Genomic DNA, 16,584 nt, shown 5'->3' on the forward strand with positions numbered 1-16,584 from the left:
CTAATAATAATAGAAATAGTATAAAGACAAGAAGGTTCTAGATAGAGTGGAGCTGTCAACAAAAACAAAAAAACGCCCCTGGTGTGTTATCCACCTATTAATAGAACATAAGGGGTAGACAAGCTCATACCAATTATAGATAAATATGAAAGCACCACGTCCCCATCGGAATGTCAAAGAAGAAAGTGTTTTTGGGCGTATATTGGGACTTTTGTATATAGGGGTGCTTGATAAGGATATGGTATTAGAAAAAGAGAAAATGTGTAATAGAAATCAAAATTTTATTATAGAAAAAATATAAAATTGTATACTGATAACAGCAGGATACAAACAACAATATAATGTAATATTGTAAATTAAAAACATATGCAGTAGACAGATATATTGACATATATGACAATTTACAAGTGATTTACAGCTCCTACATAGGGGTGATTGTCAAATACCCAAAACTCATCCGAAAAGAGGTATCTATGCAGGATAGCGGTGAAACCCAGAGTATCAACCCAACATGTTTCTCGGCCTTAAGACGCTTCCTCAGGGGTACTTTCTCTATGGGGTATCACTTGGTGAATATATCAACACTAAGAATGAAGAGAGAGACAAATAATAAATGTCTATATAGAAAAAAGAATATATCACATAACACATAACAGATCATATGAGGTTTTACACAGATCCATATAAAGTTGTGCAGTGTATTACATTTCTAGTAGTAATGAGTATAAGTATATTAAAGTATCCATATTCTCGCACCTGTCTGGTAAACCAAGAAGCCAGCAATAGTGGAGGCCCGGGACCACAAGGTAGGGGGACGGTTCCCCCGGGGGCGGGCACGGGAGCTCAAACCACTGAACCAAAAGGCAATACTGCAATAAATGAATATCTCTATCTGAAAATTGGAGAGAACAAATAAGCCATATATAAGTATAAATTCAAATGTATTGCATAGGATGGTGTATCCACCCTCTAATAGTGGTCCATCCAAAATGCATCTAGAGAAGATAAACATATGTATATTTATATATAAAAGCTTAGCAGAATTGGGAGAAAAACCTCCAATGCATAGCCTAAATATAATATGGGATATACAGGTATATTCTTACCCAGTAGATTCCGGATAGGACAAATGGACAGGGAGCGGGTATATTAGATGTAGTAAATCTAGGATTGTGTAGCATTCAATGTCCACAACAGGATCCTTAGCACATAACCTAAAAAGGTATAGATGACCAAATGAAAAAAAGTCCTATTCGAAAAAGTAATTCCCTGGTTCAGATAGAGCAAATGAAAGATATTACCTGCGGTAGTGCAACTGGTGGCGTCCCGTCCCTGCAAACTGCATGGAAGGAACGCCAAGGAACCGTTATATATGGTGGTTCACGAGCTCCACCCAAGATGACGTAAAGGAAAATGCGTCCTAGCGTACATCCGGGCTGGCGCCAGGAATGCGCATCGCAAACTGCGCAGGAGCATCCGCCGGACATACACCCGCCAATGTACGGCCGCGTCATGCGTCGCACAAGAATGACGTCACAAAACGCGGCCGGAAGTGACGGCGTGTATCTGGCGTACCGTCCTCATCCCCGAAGGGGGTAGAGGACACACCCAGCGTCACGTGTCCGCCGTGGGGGAGGCACCCAAAATAGTCCTTCCAGAAACAGAAAAAAGGTCCGTACATTGCTGCATGGAAAGGCTCCCAAAATGACATGGTGCGGGACATAGATCTAGAAAAGAAAAACAACCATAAATACATAACAAACAGTATACATGAATAATGCATTTGATTAAACAAAAATCAAAAGAATTTAAACTATAAAGACATATAAGGCAATTACATCAAATGTATCAAAGAGGTATGTAAACAAATAAATCAAACATGGGAAATAATCTCATGGAGAAACCCGGTTATTGCCTTAGTTGATAATAACCAGGGGATTCAAATACCCGGGTATAGTACAATATAAACTCATACTAGATATATAGGAGGCAGAGATCTTGAGATTAAGGTCAGGAGAAAAGGAAGAAAATAAATAGGAGCGGGGATGATACGAAGGAAGACTGGAAAGGTGGGAAGGGAGAGCCAGAAAGGAAGAGAATCCAGCTGACACTATGAAATCACAAAAAAGATTTGTACGAGTGGGCTTCATTTAGTCCGGGAGGGGTGGTGGCATTAAGCCTTTCTATCCACAAAGCCTCCCTTTGTAAGATCCGTTGGTCCCAATTGCCGCCTCTAGGGTCTGGGGGGATGATCTCCAGAACCCTAAAGGAGACACATGCGTTGTTAAATCTGTGATGTAACCTGATATGACGGGTTACTGGCGTGAGAATTTTTCCGCCACCAGAATAATACATATGTTCACCTATTCTCTGTCCGAGCTGTCTAAAGGTTTTACCAACGTAAAACGCTGAACATTGGCATTGCATTAAATAGATCACTCCACTTGTAGAACAATCCGCATAGCTCCTAAGTCTGTGGTTGTTCCCATTTGGCAAATATGTGACAGGGCCCTCCTCAATCCAAGGGCAGCGTGCACAGTTGCCACATTGATATGTACCATATACAGTCTTGGATTCAGGGGGGTTACGGGTATAGTGGCTCTTCGTAAGCAAGTCCTGAATCAAAGTTGCTCTTTTAAATACCACTTCCGGAAATTCTTTTACATATTTTTACATATTTAGACAGTGTAGCTTCCTCACTGAGGAGGTGCCAGTGTCTCTGGATAAGGGCTCTCAAATGATTGTCTGAGTATTGGGTGATAAACCTTACAGTTTGATTGACATTTGTCTTATTTCTCTTTTGCAAAATGTCCTCTCTGTCCCTATGTAGGAGCTGTAAATCACTTGTAAATTGTCACATAAGTCAATATATCGGTTTACTACATATGTTTTTAATTTACAATATTACATTATATTGTTGTTTGTATCCTGCTGTTATCAGTATACAATTTTATATTTTTTCTATAATAAAATTTTGATTTCTATTACACATTTTCTCTTTTTCTAATACCATATCCTTATCAAGCACCCCTATATACAAAAGTCCCAATATACGCCCAAAAACACTTTCTTCTTTGACATTCAGATGGGGACGTGGTGCTTTCATATTTATCTATAATTGGTATGAGCTTGTCTACCCCTTATGTTCTATTAATAGGTGGATAACACACCAGGGGCGTTTTTTTGTTTTTGTTGACAGCTCCACTCTATCTAGAACCTTCTTGTCCTTATACTATTTCTATTATTATTAGTTATTTAATCTTATTGCTGGCATGGATCTTTCGGGTGAAGCCTGGACAGGATTTATGTCGGAAATCCAGTCGACCTACACGTCGAATCACAAAGATATTGAGGAACTAAAAATTTACTCCCAGAAGATCTTTGGCCTATTGAAAAGGAAATCCCACCTTTTCTGGCACATAGACTTTCTACAAAAATACGTTAATGAAGACCTCAACCCGCTGGGTTTACGTCTTCATACGTTCCCTACGCTCAAAAATCCGACAGATACTTTCAAAAAAAGCTGGGAGTCAGCTCTGGATGCCTGCACAAAGAATCTCATGAATCTTTTGATAATTCAGTACAAATCTGACATGAAGGTCTTGGATGATGAGATCAATGATCTCAACTTACAATACAAGCATGTCACAGAACACTCAGAATTTCCGGCCAAATGGCTCGATATTAAAACTAAACTAGAAAGCATGAATCAGGACATCTTCTTCAAAAAGCAGTCCAAGTTCAACCGCGATAAACTCGCTTTCATGGGCGGTTACGCATATAGATGGACACACAACCCTATCCAACTAAGTAAATCTAACAATTCAAGTCAACATCCTTCATCGGATGGGGATCCTGAATTTAATAGACCCAATCCCTCCTCCATTTTCCCACACACGAACACTAGATCGTCGACTACACGGACTCGACCCCAAAAACGCACGCGCAATGCCGGTGGATCACCCAATAACCCGACTGGGAAGAGACGCCATTCACTTCAATCTACCCAGACCAGTGATCTTACTCCCGCACTTCAAAAAATCCTCACTAACCCTCCCTCCACATTATCACTCCATCACCCCCCTCCCAATGATGATGGTATTTTTTTAGACCCACAATCAGGTGCAATCCCGAAAACCAAGAAACAAACGAAACAGACAGAATTTGTCAGTCAAAATCCTACCACAGCCACACCCCCTTATTTGTTTACATACCTCTTTGATACATTTGATGTAATTGCCTTATATGTCTTTATAGTTTAAATTCTTTTGATTTTTGTTTAATCAAATGCATTATTCATGTATACTGTTTGTTATGTATTTATGGTTGTTTTTCTTTTCTAGATCTATGTCCCGCACCATGTCATTTTGGGAGCCTTTCCATGCAGCAATGTACGGACCTTTTTTCTGTTTCTGGAAGGACTATTTTGGGTGCCTCCCCCACGGCGGACACGTGACGCTGGGTGCGTCCTCTACCCCCTTTGGGGATGAGGACGGTACGCCAGATACACGCCGTCACTTCCGGACGCGTTTTGTGATGTCATTCTTGTGAGACGCATGACGCGGCCGTACATTGGCGGGTGTATGTCCGGCGGATGCGCCTGCGCAGTTTGCGATGCGCATTCCCGGCGCCAGCCCGGATGTACGCTAGGACGCATTTTCCTTTACGTCATCTTGGGTGGAGCTCGTGAACCACCATATATAACGGTTCCTTGGCGTTCCTTCCATGCAGTTTGCAGGGACGGGACGCCACCAGTTGCACTACCGCAGGTAATATCTTTCATTTGCTCTATCTGAACCAGGGAATTACTTTTTCGAATAGGACTTTTTTTCATTTGGTCATCTATACCTTTTTAGGTTATGTGCTAAGGATCCTGTTGTGGACATTGAATGCTACACGATCCTAGATTTACTACATCTAATATACCCGCTCCCTGTCCATTTGTCCTATCCGGAATCTACTGGGTAAGAATATACCTGTATATCCCATGTTATATTTAGGCTATGCATTGGAGGTTTTTCTCCCAATTCTGCTAAGCTTTTATATATAAATATACATATGTTTATCTTCTCTAGATGCATTTTGGATGGACCACTATTAGAGGGTGGATACACCATCCTATGCAATACATTTGAATTTATACTTATATATGGCTTATTTGTTCTCTCCAATTTTCAGATAGAGATATTCATTTATTGCAGTATTGCCTTTTGGTTCAGTGGTTTGAGCTCCCGTGCCCGCCCCCGGGGGAACCGTCCCCCTACCTTGTGGTCCCGGTCCTCCACTATTGCTGGCTTCTTGGTTTACCAGACAGGTGCGAGAATATGGATACTTTAATATACTTATACTCATTACTACTAGAAATGTAATACACTGCACAACTTTATATGGATCTGTGTAAAACCTCATATGATCTGTTATGTGTTATGTGATATATTCTTTTTTCTATATAGACATTTATTATTTGTCTCTCTCTTCATTCTTAGTGTTGATATATTCACCAAGTGATACCCCATAGAGAAAGTACCCCTGAGGAAGCATCTTAAGGCCGAGAAACATGTTGGGTTGATACTCTGGGTTTCACCGCTATCCTGCATAGATACCTCTTTTCGGATGAGTTTTGGGTATTTGACAATCACCCCTATGTAGGAGCTGTAAATCACTTGTAAATTGTCATATATGTCAATATATCTGTCTACTGCATATGTTTTTAATTTACAATATTACATTATATTGTTGTTTGTATCCTGCTGTTATCAGTATACAATTTTATATTTTTTCTATAATAAAATTTTGATTTCTATTACATATTTTCTCTTTTTCTAATACCATATCCTTATCAAGCACCCTTATATTCAAAAGTCCCAATATACGCCCAAAAACACTTTCTTCTTTGACATTCAGATGGGGACGTGGTGCTTTCATATTTATCTATAATTGGTATGAGCTTGTCTACCCCTTATGTTCAACAGTGTTTGTTAGTTTGTGTTCCTGTCTGCCGTGTGCTTCATCCATCTTTCTGTGAACCGACTTTGGCTCGTCTCTGACTACTCCTGTTTGCCTGTGACCCTGACCTTTGGCCTGTCCCTTGGTTATCCTCGTCTGCCTGTTGACCTGACCTCAGCTTACCCATCACTATCTCTTGTGTCCTGAGTGGCTGCTTCCCCTCTGTCCCTACGGAGCGTGACCCGGGGACCCCAGGGGCCGCGACCTGGGCCCAGTTGCAGCGAAGTCCATCCTCACCACTAGAGGTTCTGGTGAACAACTGCTGGGTCTTAGACTCCGCGCCCTGGGGAATCTTGGGCTCACGTTTCTGTCCATCCGCAGCAGTCAGTTATTGGGTTCACTACCTTGCGGTGAACCCCTGCCTCCAACAGGGAGCAGTTGTCACCTGGCCACAGCTTTATACATTCCTTATTTTCCTCCAGCACTAACTTGCTAGAAGAACACCACCGGTACACTTGACAAAGATGATCCTGACACAGCACAGTCAGATCTTAGAACAACAGCCTGTTATAGGCAGGAACCCGAGGCCCCTATAAATCTGTAGCAAAAAGTCAGTGTCCAGGTTCCATTACTGTGGCTACTGGTCCCAGCACCACCTCTTCAGGCACTGCTAGGCCACCTGGCTGCAGCTGGCCATCTCACTAGCCATCCTGGCTATTTCTCCACAGTCCTCCCTGACTGACACCATAGTCCTCCCAGACTGCTCACTCACAAGCCCACCCAGCTGACTCCACTGGAGAACTTCTGGAAGTGCTGATCTGCTCCTGCTGTCCTCTCCTTGCTCCCGTGCCTCCAGGAAGGATTTCCTCCACGTGTTATAGAGGGTCCCTCCAGCACCTGAGCCCCAGGCCCGAGGTCACCCCCCCACCCATCCTTTTTGCAGACCAGGACAATTGGGGACGCCCAGACACGGTGGGACTTATGAATCACCCCAAGCTGCAGCATTTCCTCCACCTCCCTTTTTATGTTGGCCAGCACCTCCAGAGAGACATTATAGGCTGACTGTTTAATGGGAGGATGTGCCCCTGTGTCCACCTGGTGGACAGCGAGGTGGGTCCTCCCAGGTTTTCGCATAAACCTGCTATCATGTACTGCCAGCACTCTCTTTTGCCCAGGTACCTGAGTGGGGGTAAGATTGGAGTTTATCTGGAGGTCTGAGTCTAATTCCCTGGTGTCAGCTAGCAGATCTAGAAGTGGATTAGCCTCCTCAGGCTCTGGCCTGCTGCAGACCGGCATGACATAGGTCGTGCGCTCATGATGGGCTTTGATCGTGTTTACATGAAGGGCCTTCTGCCGTCTACTCCCTTCTCCCGAACTGCCTGAGTAGTCTTCTCCCTAGCATTACAGTCGTACCAATGTTTCTGCCTGGTCAGAGACCTTTAGGTCAGCAGTTTTGCCCTTCCAGGTCTCACATATTAGGTCCAGGGGCCATCGTACCCTCTGCCCATACAGAAGTTCAAATGGGGAAAAGACTGTGGACTCCTGGGGCACCTGTCTATAAGCAAACAACAGATAAGGCAGAAATTCACAGTCCTTGCCCTGGGATTACACAAAGCTGTGCAACATTTGTTTCAAGGTGCCATTGTTTATGGATGATAAGGACTGGCCATTATATACATCATCTGTATTTTCTGACAGAGCTTGCATCAAGTCGGACCCAAACTGGGGGCCTTGATCGTTGTGAGCTCGGCCGGTAATCCCATTCTTGTGAAGATCCCCAGCAGAGCATCAGCAACCTTGCCGGTCCGAAGGGAGGAGAGAGCCACAGCCTCTGGATAACGCGTGGCATAGTCGACAACTGTCAGGATATAACATTTGCCTGAACTGCTAGGGATGGCTAGAGGCCCAAAAATATCCACTGCTATCTTCTTAGAAGGTTCATTAATAACAGGCAAATGTTGTAGTGGAGCCCTGTGTACATCTCCTACCTTGCTAACTCGCTGGCAGGTAACACAGGACCGACAGTAGTCAGCTATGTCAGCGAGCATGGTATACCAATAAAAATTATGTATCAACCTCCCCGGGTCTTAGTGATCTCCAAGTACCCTGCTAGGGGAATCTCATGAGCCACTTTAGTAACTGCCCCCTGAACTGACTGCGTACAACAAGCTGCCTCCTACCTGTGTCAGTCTCATTCCTCTTTACAGGCAAACCCTCTCTGTACAGTTTTCCTTTGTCCCAGTAGAACCTTTGTTGATCATTCTCTGCCGTGGGTGATCAGCTAGACTCCTGAGCTGCTCTAGTGTTTGGTCTGTCCCCAGTGCTGTCTCAAAGACAGAACAACAAACCCCAGCAAGCAGTCCTGTGGCAAACAAAGACAGCTTCTGAGGCTCAACAGAGTCCACTGGGTTAGACAAGAAGAGGGCCCAGAGACCTCCTTCTGCTGTTCTGTGACCAGGACCTGCACCTCAGCTGCCTTTGCAGCACTGCGAGTGACTACCAATATTGGCAATGTATCATCATCATCACATTTAACATTTATAGTTGTAGCATTACTGAAACATACACCTGTTAACTTCACAGGCAAGGGGTATCCTCTCCTTCTTTGGAAGAAAGAGGACCTTGTATTCCACTCCACACTCCCCAGGTTGCCCAGATATTAAACCCACATCTGTACACAGTACCTTGAGGGGTCCAAAGGGTCCTGTGGGGGTGTTCTCAGCAGGGGCATACTATACCGTAGGACACAGGTCCCTAAATTGGCACCCAACAACACAGCAGTGGGGATCCTCAGAGACTCCCACCTCTCTTATCCCACTTCCTGCACCCCAATCAATGAACATATATGCACGGGGCATGCGAAAATGGGTGCACCCAACTACGGTGAGGGTGAGAAACTTCTCTGGGATGATGTCTGTTTCTTCTATCACCTCTGGTCTGACCAATGTGACTTCAGCTCTGGTGTCACGAAAACCAGTTACAGTCTGGTTGCCTACGAAAACTGGTTGCAAGCTGGCATTGGTTCCCTGAGGTTCTCCACTGATGAACAGCACAGCGGAAAGGTTGCTGGCTGGTTGGCCAGATGATGTGTTCTTCTTCTACTCAGGGCACTGCGTCATGAGATGGCAGTTTTCCACAGGTGTAACATCTGCGGTTGCCAGTCAGGAATGGCTTGGCCTCAGGAACTGCAGTTGCTCACCGCTGAGAAACTTGGTTTTCAGGTGGAGGAAGGGTTGATATGGGTGATTTCCCTCCTTTCCAGCCATTCAGAGGAGCCTTGCGATGGTCAGATACACAAGAGTTGATATACACAGTAGGTATCTGGCAGTTCTGCTGCTGCTTTGGCAGGGGCTGACTTCCGCTCTGACTCAAACTGTCTGACGTCTGCATGACAGATGTGCAAAAGTTGATCCTCAATCATCAGATCTTCCAACGACTCAAAAAAAATCAGCTTTTAAGCCTCTAGTCCTCCCCCGGGATGTGGTGCGTAAGCGACTTACCACATCCATATATGAGTCCCCAGGCTCCTTTTGCAAGGACCTAAATTGCTTCCGGTACACTTCCTGGGTTAACTGATTCTTTTGGATGATCGCAGGCTTTATGGCCTCATATTCATCGTCCTGCTCCGCTGGCAATTCGACATAAGCATCCAGTGCCTTGCCTCGCAGTTCTGGCGTCAGGTGCCGGGCCCATTGTGCTTGTATTTTAGTTGAATAAATAGCATTCATAAAATATTTTAGTCAACAAAATTACCACTGCCTGCGAGGCCGTCTCTGTACAACTGGGCTCTGAATTAGTAGGATCCCTTTTCGGGTTCAGATTCCCTCGGTATCTTGTCTGGCCGGATATCATACTGCTGTAGGGTATAATTCGTGCCGTCACAATTTTTAGTCTTGACGTCAGTTCCTCTTAATGCACACTCAGCAGTGAGGTTATTTTTGCTCATCTTTTTATGTTCCGATAAACAAGGCGTTTTGCAAGTAGAAAAGATAGAACAGAAAGCAGAGATAGGAAGGAGCTGTAGAAAGTAACAGAAAAGAGGGGGGTTTTTGGTTGAGCTGACCCTTGTGTGCCATAATCCTATTAATTAGAGAAAAAGGAACTCCATGATACAAAACAAGTTTGCTCAAGGAGATAAAGGTTTAGTGGACTTTAAAGGCACATATTAAGTAGGCAAAAGACTACCATAAGTATAAAAAACATATATTCTTTTATTTAACCAAAGTTTTTTTTTAAAAAATAGAACAAAAGTTCAAGAAGCAAAACTATACAATGACATACATATTATTTGAAATAAGAACATTCATCATATCTATAGGTCAAAATATTAGATACACAGATATTGTAGTAGTTACACTTTGTGAGTATTAGGATCGTGGTCTGAAGAGGTCGACGCGTTTCGCCTTAGCTTCTTCTGGACCTCAGACGCTAATATACAATTTTATCTCTTTTAGTAGAAACAGAAACATGCAATTAGTACAAGGTATTTTATGTTACATTTTATTCCTATATCTTTTATTAATTTGTTAATCAAAACAACACACCTCTCAAAATGCAGAAAAACCGTGTGATCCGTGGTCATCAGTATCAGTATATCATATTGATCATAGAGTAGTAAAAAATAGGCGGGAAGTGAAGAGGGAGAAAAAAGGCCCAAAAACTGGTGGAATGGGCCACCTATATATATGGGGCAAAGGGGAAACATATAAATCTCAAAAAGGTATTTCAATATCCTCAAATATTAGTAATGATTTATGTTATATTTACCTCAAATTCCCACACTGGAATCTATCGAGGATTCAGGTCGGGATCAGAGTAGTGATATGGAGGCTGCTATTGGCTGTATCACATGAAGGTCTAGTAAAAGAAGTAGTGTATATATTTATTTGTTTCCATCTCATCCATTCAATAGAAATGGAGAGACAAAAACATAAAACCAAAGGTTCTATACTTATAAATATATCTCCAAATTAATTCATTTTACCTTTATATCCTTCTGTCTAATCTTAGACCATATTGGGACCCAGTCCCCTTATAGCAGTAGATATTGATGTCTTGTAACGTTAGATGGAAAAGTTCCCCCCAGATTTGTAGTGTATCCGCTAGGGTGTAATCAGATAATAGTAGATTATATTCACAAAAAGGGGGTATATATCTCAATTTAAATCCCTTATGTTAATGTATATATTCATATATACATATATTTTATTACTTACATAGTAGAGTATATTCCAGTGTAAAACAATGGTATTATGGATATTGCAGCTGAAATTGCTTGTGAATATAGTTCCCAGGGATAGAAAAGGTATAGTCATCTGGTTCAAAAGGGGGCGACCTAAGACAATTTCAATAGAAAAGCATGTCTAGATTAGTTGGACTATATTGCCAAGATTGGGGTAGATAGTTTTAAAAAAGCTCAAAAAACTTACTGCGCCAAGAGCCTCCATCAGCCTGTTCGTATCCCGCCATGTCCTAGGTGTGTGTGTGTGTCGCATATATACCTGATCATTACCTAATGAATTGTGATCTGGTGTTTGTTTGTTGTCTCCGCGCACCGGAAGTGCGTCACTTTCCCGCCTTTGTCTCTTACCTTAGGACGCAACCGGAAGTGCGTCCTTTGTTTACATTGTTTACATCCCCTTTGCCCCATATATATAGGTGGCCCATTCCACCAGTTTTTGGGCCTTTTTTCTCCCTCTTCACTTCCCGCCTATTTTTTACTACTCTATGATCAATATGATATACTGATACTGATGACCACGGATCACACGGTTTTTCTGCATTTTGAGAGGTGTGTTGTTTTGATTAACAAATTAATAAAAGATATAGGAATAAAATGTAACATAAAATACCTTGTACTAATTGCATGTTTCTGTTTCTACTAAAAGAGATAAAATTGTATATTAGCGTCTGAGGTCCAGAAGAAGCTAAGGCGAAACGCGTCGACCTCTTCAGACCACGATCCTAATACTCACAAAGTGTAACTACTACAATATCTGTGTATCTAATATTTTGACCTATAGATATGATGAATGTTCTTATTTCAAATAATATGTATGTCATTGTATAGTTTTGCTTCTTGAACTTTTGTTCTATTTTTTAAAAAAAAACTTTGGTTAAATAAAAGAATATATGTTTTTTATACTTATGGTAGTCTTTTGCCTACTTAATATGTGCCTTTAAAGTCCACTAAACCTTTATCTCCTTGAGCAAACTTGTTTTGTATCATGGAGTTCCTTTTTCTGTAGAAAGTAACAGTTGTTGTATGTCTCTTTAAAAAACAAAAAATATGCACCGGCTTGTCTCTAAGGACTGTTTCCCCAAACTTTATAATCCTTCAGTGCAGAGCTTATTCCTAACCGCGCACTGAGTGCTCTAATGCAAAACTATCCCATATATGCTGCCAGCCAATATGTGATGAATGCAGGTATCAGATCCCTGCCCTCCTAACTAACTCGTGACTAAGGACCTGCCAATCTAACACCACGCTGTCACTTATGTGACAATTTCACTCTCAGCTGCACCCTGCACTAAGATTTTCCAGCTCGTGGGACCACAGTCTAGGTGCCAGCAGCCTGAGAGCGATTGTCACTGGGCTAATTAAGCAATTAACTCTTTACTGCCACCCCCCCTTCTTTTGGACCGAGAAGGAGGAAACTTGTAATTTTAGTAATACCAATTTTGATTTAAGAATGAATGTCTGTAACACACACTGTCACCACAGACAGATATATTCAGAGATTTATTGCTCAGTAGCACTGTTCAAGAGACAAGTTCTTTTTTAGCTTGCATTAAGAGCCAAGTGTAACACTTTTCAAAATAAGGTTTTTATTAATGAAAAGGTGCAAATAAAATATTTACAGAAAAAAGGTGAAATAAAGGTGGGAAGGAGAATGTGCACAATGTTCTTTGGTTGAACAGAGTTCGGTCGATGAGCCAGGGGTTATCAGTTCTCAAACTTGGCAGATGTTTCTGGTTTGATGGTACATGAGAACTCTCAACTGTCTTGGCATCTCCCTTTTTCTCTGGGATCAAAGGGGTGTTGACAGATGCCCCTGGCCAATAAAATGTATAAGGAGTGCCCATGGGCTGTCCTGGGTTTATAACAATACCATGTCCCTCCCTTACACACAGTTTTATACCACTATTCATATCTTCCAATATGTACTGGTTGTATTCTTGAAACTGATAGATTATTGTTCAGCATTACATTAAGTGTCCAGGGATATCAAACATAGGGTAGCTCAGATAAACTTGTCACCCAGGGAATATCTGACAACTATCTTCCCTTCTCTATGTGCTAGCCTATTTAAGTATGACCTTGATACATTCAGTGTGACATTCCCCATTTAAAGATATACTTATTATTAATGTGTCATGTTCCTGTCTGAGTTTATGAATCGTGTGAGAATTTGTTAAGTTTTGAATTGGGCAGAGGTCTCCAAAGGGTCACTTTTGGCTCTGATGTCCTTTTACAATCCCCCTTAGTTCTGGGTATAATTTTTATGGCATGCTCTTTATTCTTAATGGATTTGGCCATAGTTTTACGATAGGCCTTGACAGACATCATGCCAGAACTCAATTAGCTGTTTACAGCTCTGCACAGGCTTAAGAACTGGTTTTTGATGCTTCTAAGTTGAGATAACGGCTCTTTTGAAGTGTGCTAAAGTTAAGACTATAAATTCCATGAATTAAAGGAGGCTGTGTAACTGTTCTGCAAGACTGTCATGGCTGACCTATGATTCCTGAACAACATGGCCGCTAGCTACGGCTTTTCGTTTCTTCAGTGCGTGTTATCATTACAGAAGGAATATAGTAGGATAACATCAATAAATAACTATTCACACTTCAGGACAGCTTCTTTAGTAGAACTGTGTAGTAGACTGTACAGAACGGAGCAGAGTCCCCTTTAACTAGAGGCAATTGAGTGGACTCTGCTTCTTTAACCACTTTAGCCCCAGCCCTATTTCGGACACTTTTTGTTCACAAGTTAAAACCAGTATTTTTTCCTAGAAAACTACTTAGAACCCCCAAACATTATATATATTTTTTTAGCAAAGACTCTGGAGAATAAAATGTCGGTCATTGCAAAATTTTTTGTCACGCGGTATTTGCGCAGCGGTCTTTAAAACGCCATTTTTTTGGAAAAAATTTGAAAAATCACATTTCACTGCATTTAAAAAATACTAAACAGTAAAGTTAGCCCATTTTTTTTGTATATTGTGAAAGATGATGTCACGCCGAGTAAATAGATACCAAACATGTTACGGTTTAAAATTGCGCCCCCCCGTGGGATGGCGACAAACTACGGTCAATAGAGATCTCAATCTGCGACGCTTTAAATTTATTTAACGGTTACCAGTTTAGAGTTAGAGTGTAGCTCTTTTTTTTTAATTATTGCCCACGCTCTGGCGATCGCGGCGATACCTCACATGTGTGGTTTGAACAGCGATTTCATTTGCGGCTCGACTTGCGTATACGTTTTTTTTTGTGCGCGAGCTAACGGTGACGGGGACGGCTAGATTTTTTTTTTTTTTTTTTTTCCTATTTATTTTTTCTTTTTTTTAAACTTTATTACAGGTTTTTAAAAAAAAAAAAAATCTGATCACTTTTATTGCTGTCACAAGCAATGTAAACATCCCTGGTGACAGCAATATGTCGTGACAGGTACACTTTATGGAGGGATCGAGGGTCTAAAAGACCCTAGACCCCTCCACTACACTTCCCTGTATGCAAAACGCCGAAAACGGCATTTTTGCATACAGCCGTTTTTCAAATCTGCCGCCTTTTGCAGCACAGTAACCCGGACGTGACGTCATGGACGCCGCCTCCGGGTTACGTCATCGGAGACCCGATCGATGCCGTTTCCGGCATTCATCGGGACTCCATCCAGCCGGCGGACGTGCCGGCTGGGTGCTCGGGGCTCCCGGTGGGACGGTAGCCCCGAGCAAAGCCGCGGAAGGCGGCGGGAGGGGGGGGACGTCCCCTCCCGCCCCCCCCGGGTAACGATCGAGCGGCTCCCGAGCCGCATCGATCGTTACCGACGGAAAGCCGACCGTCGGCTTCAAACAACGGTACCGGGATGATGCCTCTAGCTAGAGGCATCATCCCGGTATAACCACTCAAAGTCAGCCGACGTAGAGGTTACGTGACTGGTAGTAAAGTGGTTAAGACACCAGCCAGTGTCCTTTTTAGCTTATACCCAGCAGCTGACTTCTAGCACCCAGAGGGGGATTCAGCAACACCAATCTCTAGAATCCCTTTAGGGGGGGGGGCTGTTCTCACAAGGCCCTGGACGCAGGTCACCTTCCTCTGTGATACCAGGCAGGATCCATGGACATACTCCCTCAGTCAGCTCTCAGGAGAAACCTAGCTTCAGCATATAGTGTTCAGGCCCCCAGGATGCCCACCTGAGGCCGCATGGCAGTCTGTGCTGGGGAGAGGCGGCAGGCCCCCTTCCCAACTGGAGCTCTCCTCTCTGGCAGAAGACACCCTTCCTATGTGATCACAGAATATAAATACCCTTCTTCCCAGCAGGCATAGGGGCCCCATATTCATGCTGCTGGTCTGCATGGGTCACTCCTATTCATCCAGCACTCTCCAAAGTTGCCAAGATACAGAGGAGCCATTACAGAAGCAGCAACCCTATGAAAGCTGCTATGTTTTATCTAACAGTCTCTTGTTAAGCAGAAGACCACACTACGCTAAACTATATACAGTATCTTACAAAAGTGAGTACACCTCTCACATTTTTGTAAATATTTTATTATATCTTTTCATGTGACAACCCTGAAGAAATAACACTTTGCTACAATGTAAAGTAGTGAGTGTACAGCTTGTATAACAGTGTAAATTTGCTGTCCCCCCAAAATAATTCAACACACAGCCATTAATGTCTAAACCACTGGCAACAAAAGTGCGTACACCCCTAAGTGACAATATCCAAATTGGGCCCAAAGTGTCAATATTTTGTGTGGCCACCATTATTTTCCAGCACTGCCTTAACCCTCTTGAGCATGGAGTTCACAAGAGCTTCACAGGTTGCCACTGGAGTCCTCATCCACTCCTCCATGACGACATCACAGAGCTGGTGGATGTTAGAGACCTTGCGCTCCTCCACCTTCCATTTGAGGATGCCCCACAGATGCTTAATAGGGTTTAGGTCTGGAGACATGCTTGGCCAGTCCATCGCCTTTACCCTCAGCATCTTTAGCAAGGCAGTGGACGTCTTTGAGGTGTGTTTGGGGTCATTATTATGTTGGAATACTGCTCTGCGGCCCAGTCTCTGTCACAGTACATGTTGGCATTCATGGCTCCCTTTAATGAACTGTAGCTTCCCAGTGACGGCAGCACTAATGCAGCCCAAGACCATGACACTCCCACCACCATGCTTGACTGTAGGCAAGACACACTTGTCTTTGTACTCCTCACCTGGTTGCCGCCACACACGCTTGACACCATCTGAACCAAATACGTTTATCTTGGTCTCATCAGACCACAGGACATGGTTCCAGTAATCCGTGTCCTTAGTCTGCTTATCTTCAGAAAACTGTATGCAGGCTTTCTTGTGCATCATCTTTAGAAGAGGCTTCCTTCTGGGACAACAGCCATGCAGACCAGTTTGTGTGCGGCATATGG

The 16,584-nt window shown here is 43.0% G+C and overlaps 1 protein-coding gene across 1 annotated transcript in view; it reads left to right on the forward strand.

Annotated features, from left to right (window-relative positions):
- Positions 1–3,272: 3,272 nt before the first annotated feature.
- LOC309550411 (ornithine decarboxylase 1-like) overlaps positions 3,273–16,584 on the forward strand; it is a gene marked incomplete at both ends in the record, with an annotated part of 92,030 nt that continues 78,718 nt past the window's right edge. The window contains 2 exons of the mRNA XM_082250795.1: positions 3,273–3,739; positions 4,857–4,964. Of these exons, the coding sequence (XP_082106921.1) occupies positions 3,273–3,739; positions 4,857–4,964 (575 nt within the window). The remainder of the gene's footprint in view (positions 3,740–4,856; positions 4,965–16,584) is intronic.

Source organism: Pelophylax lessonae (genome assembly GCF_965119305.1).
Source record: "Pelophylax lessonae genome assembly, chromosome: 3".
Lineage (NCBI taxonomy): Eukaryota > Metazoa > Chordata > Amphibia > Anura > Ranidae > Pelophylax > Pelophylax lessonae.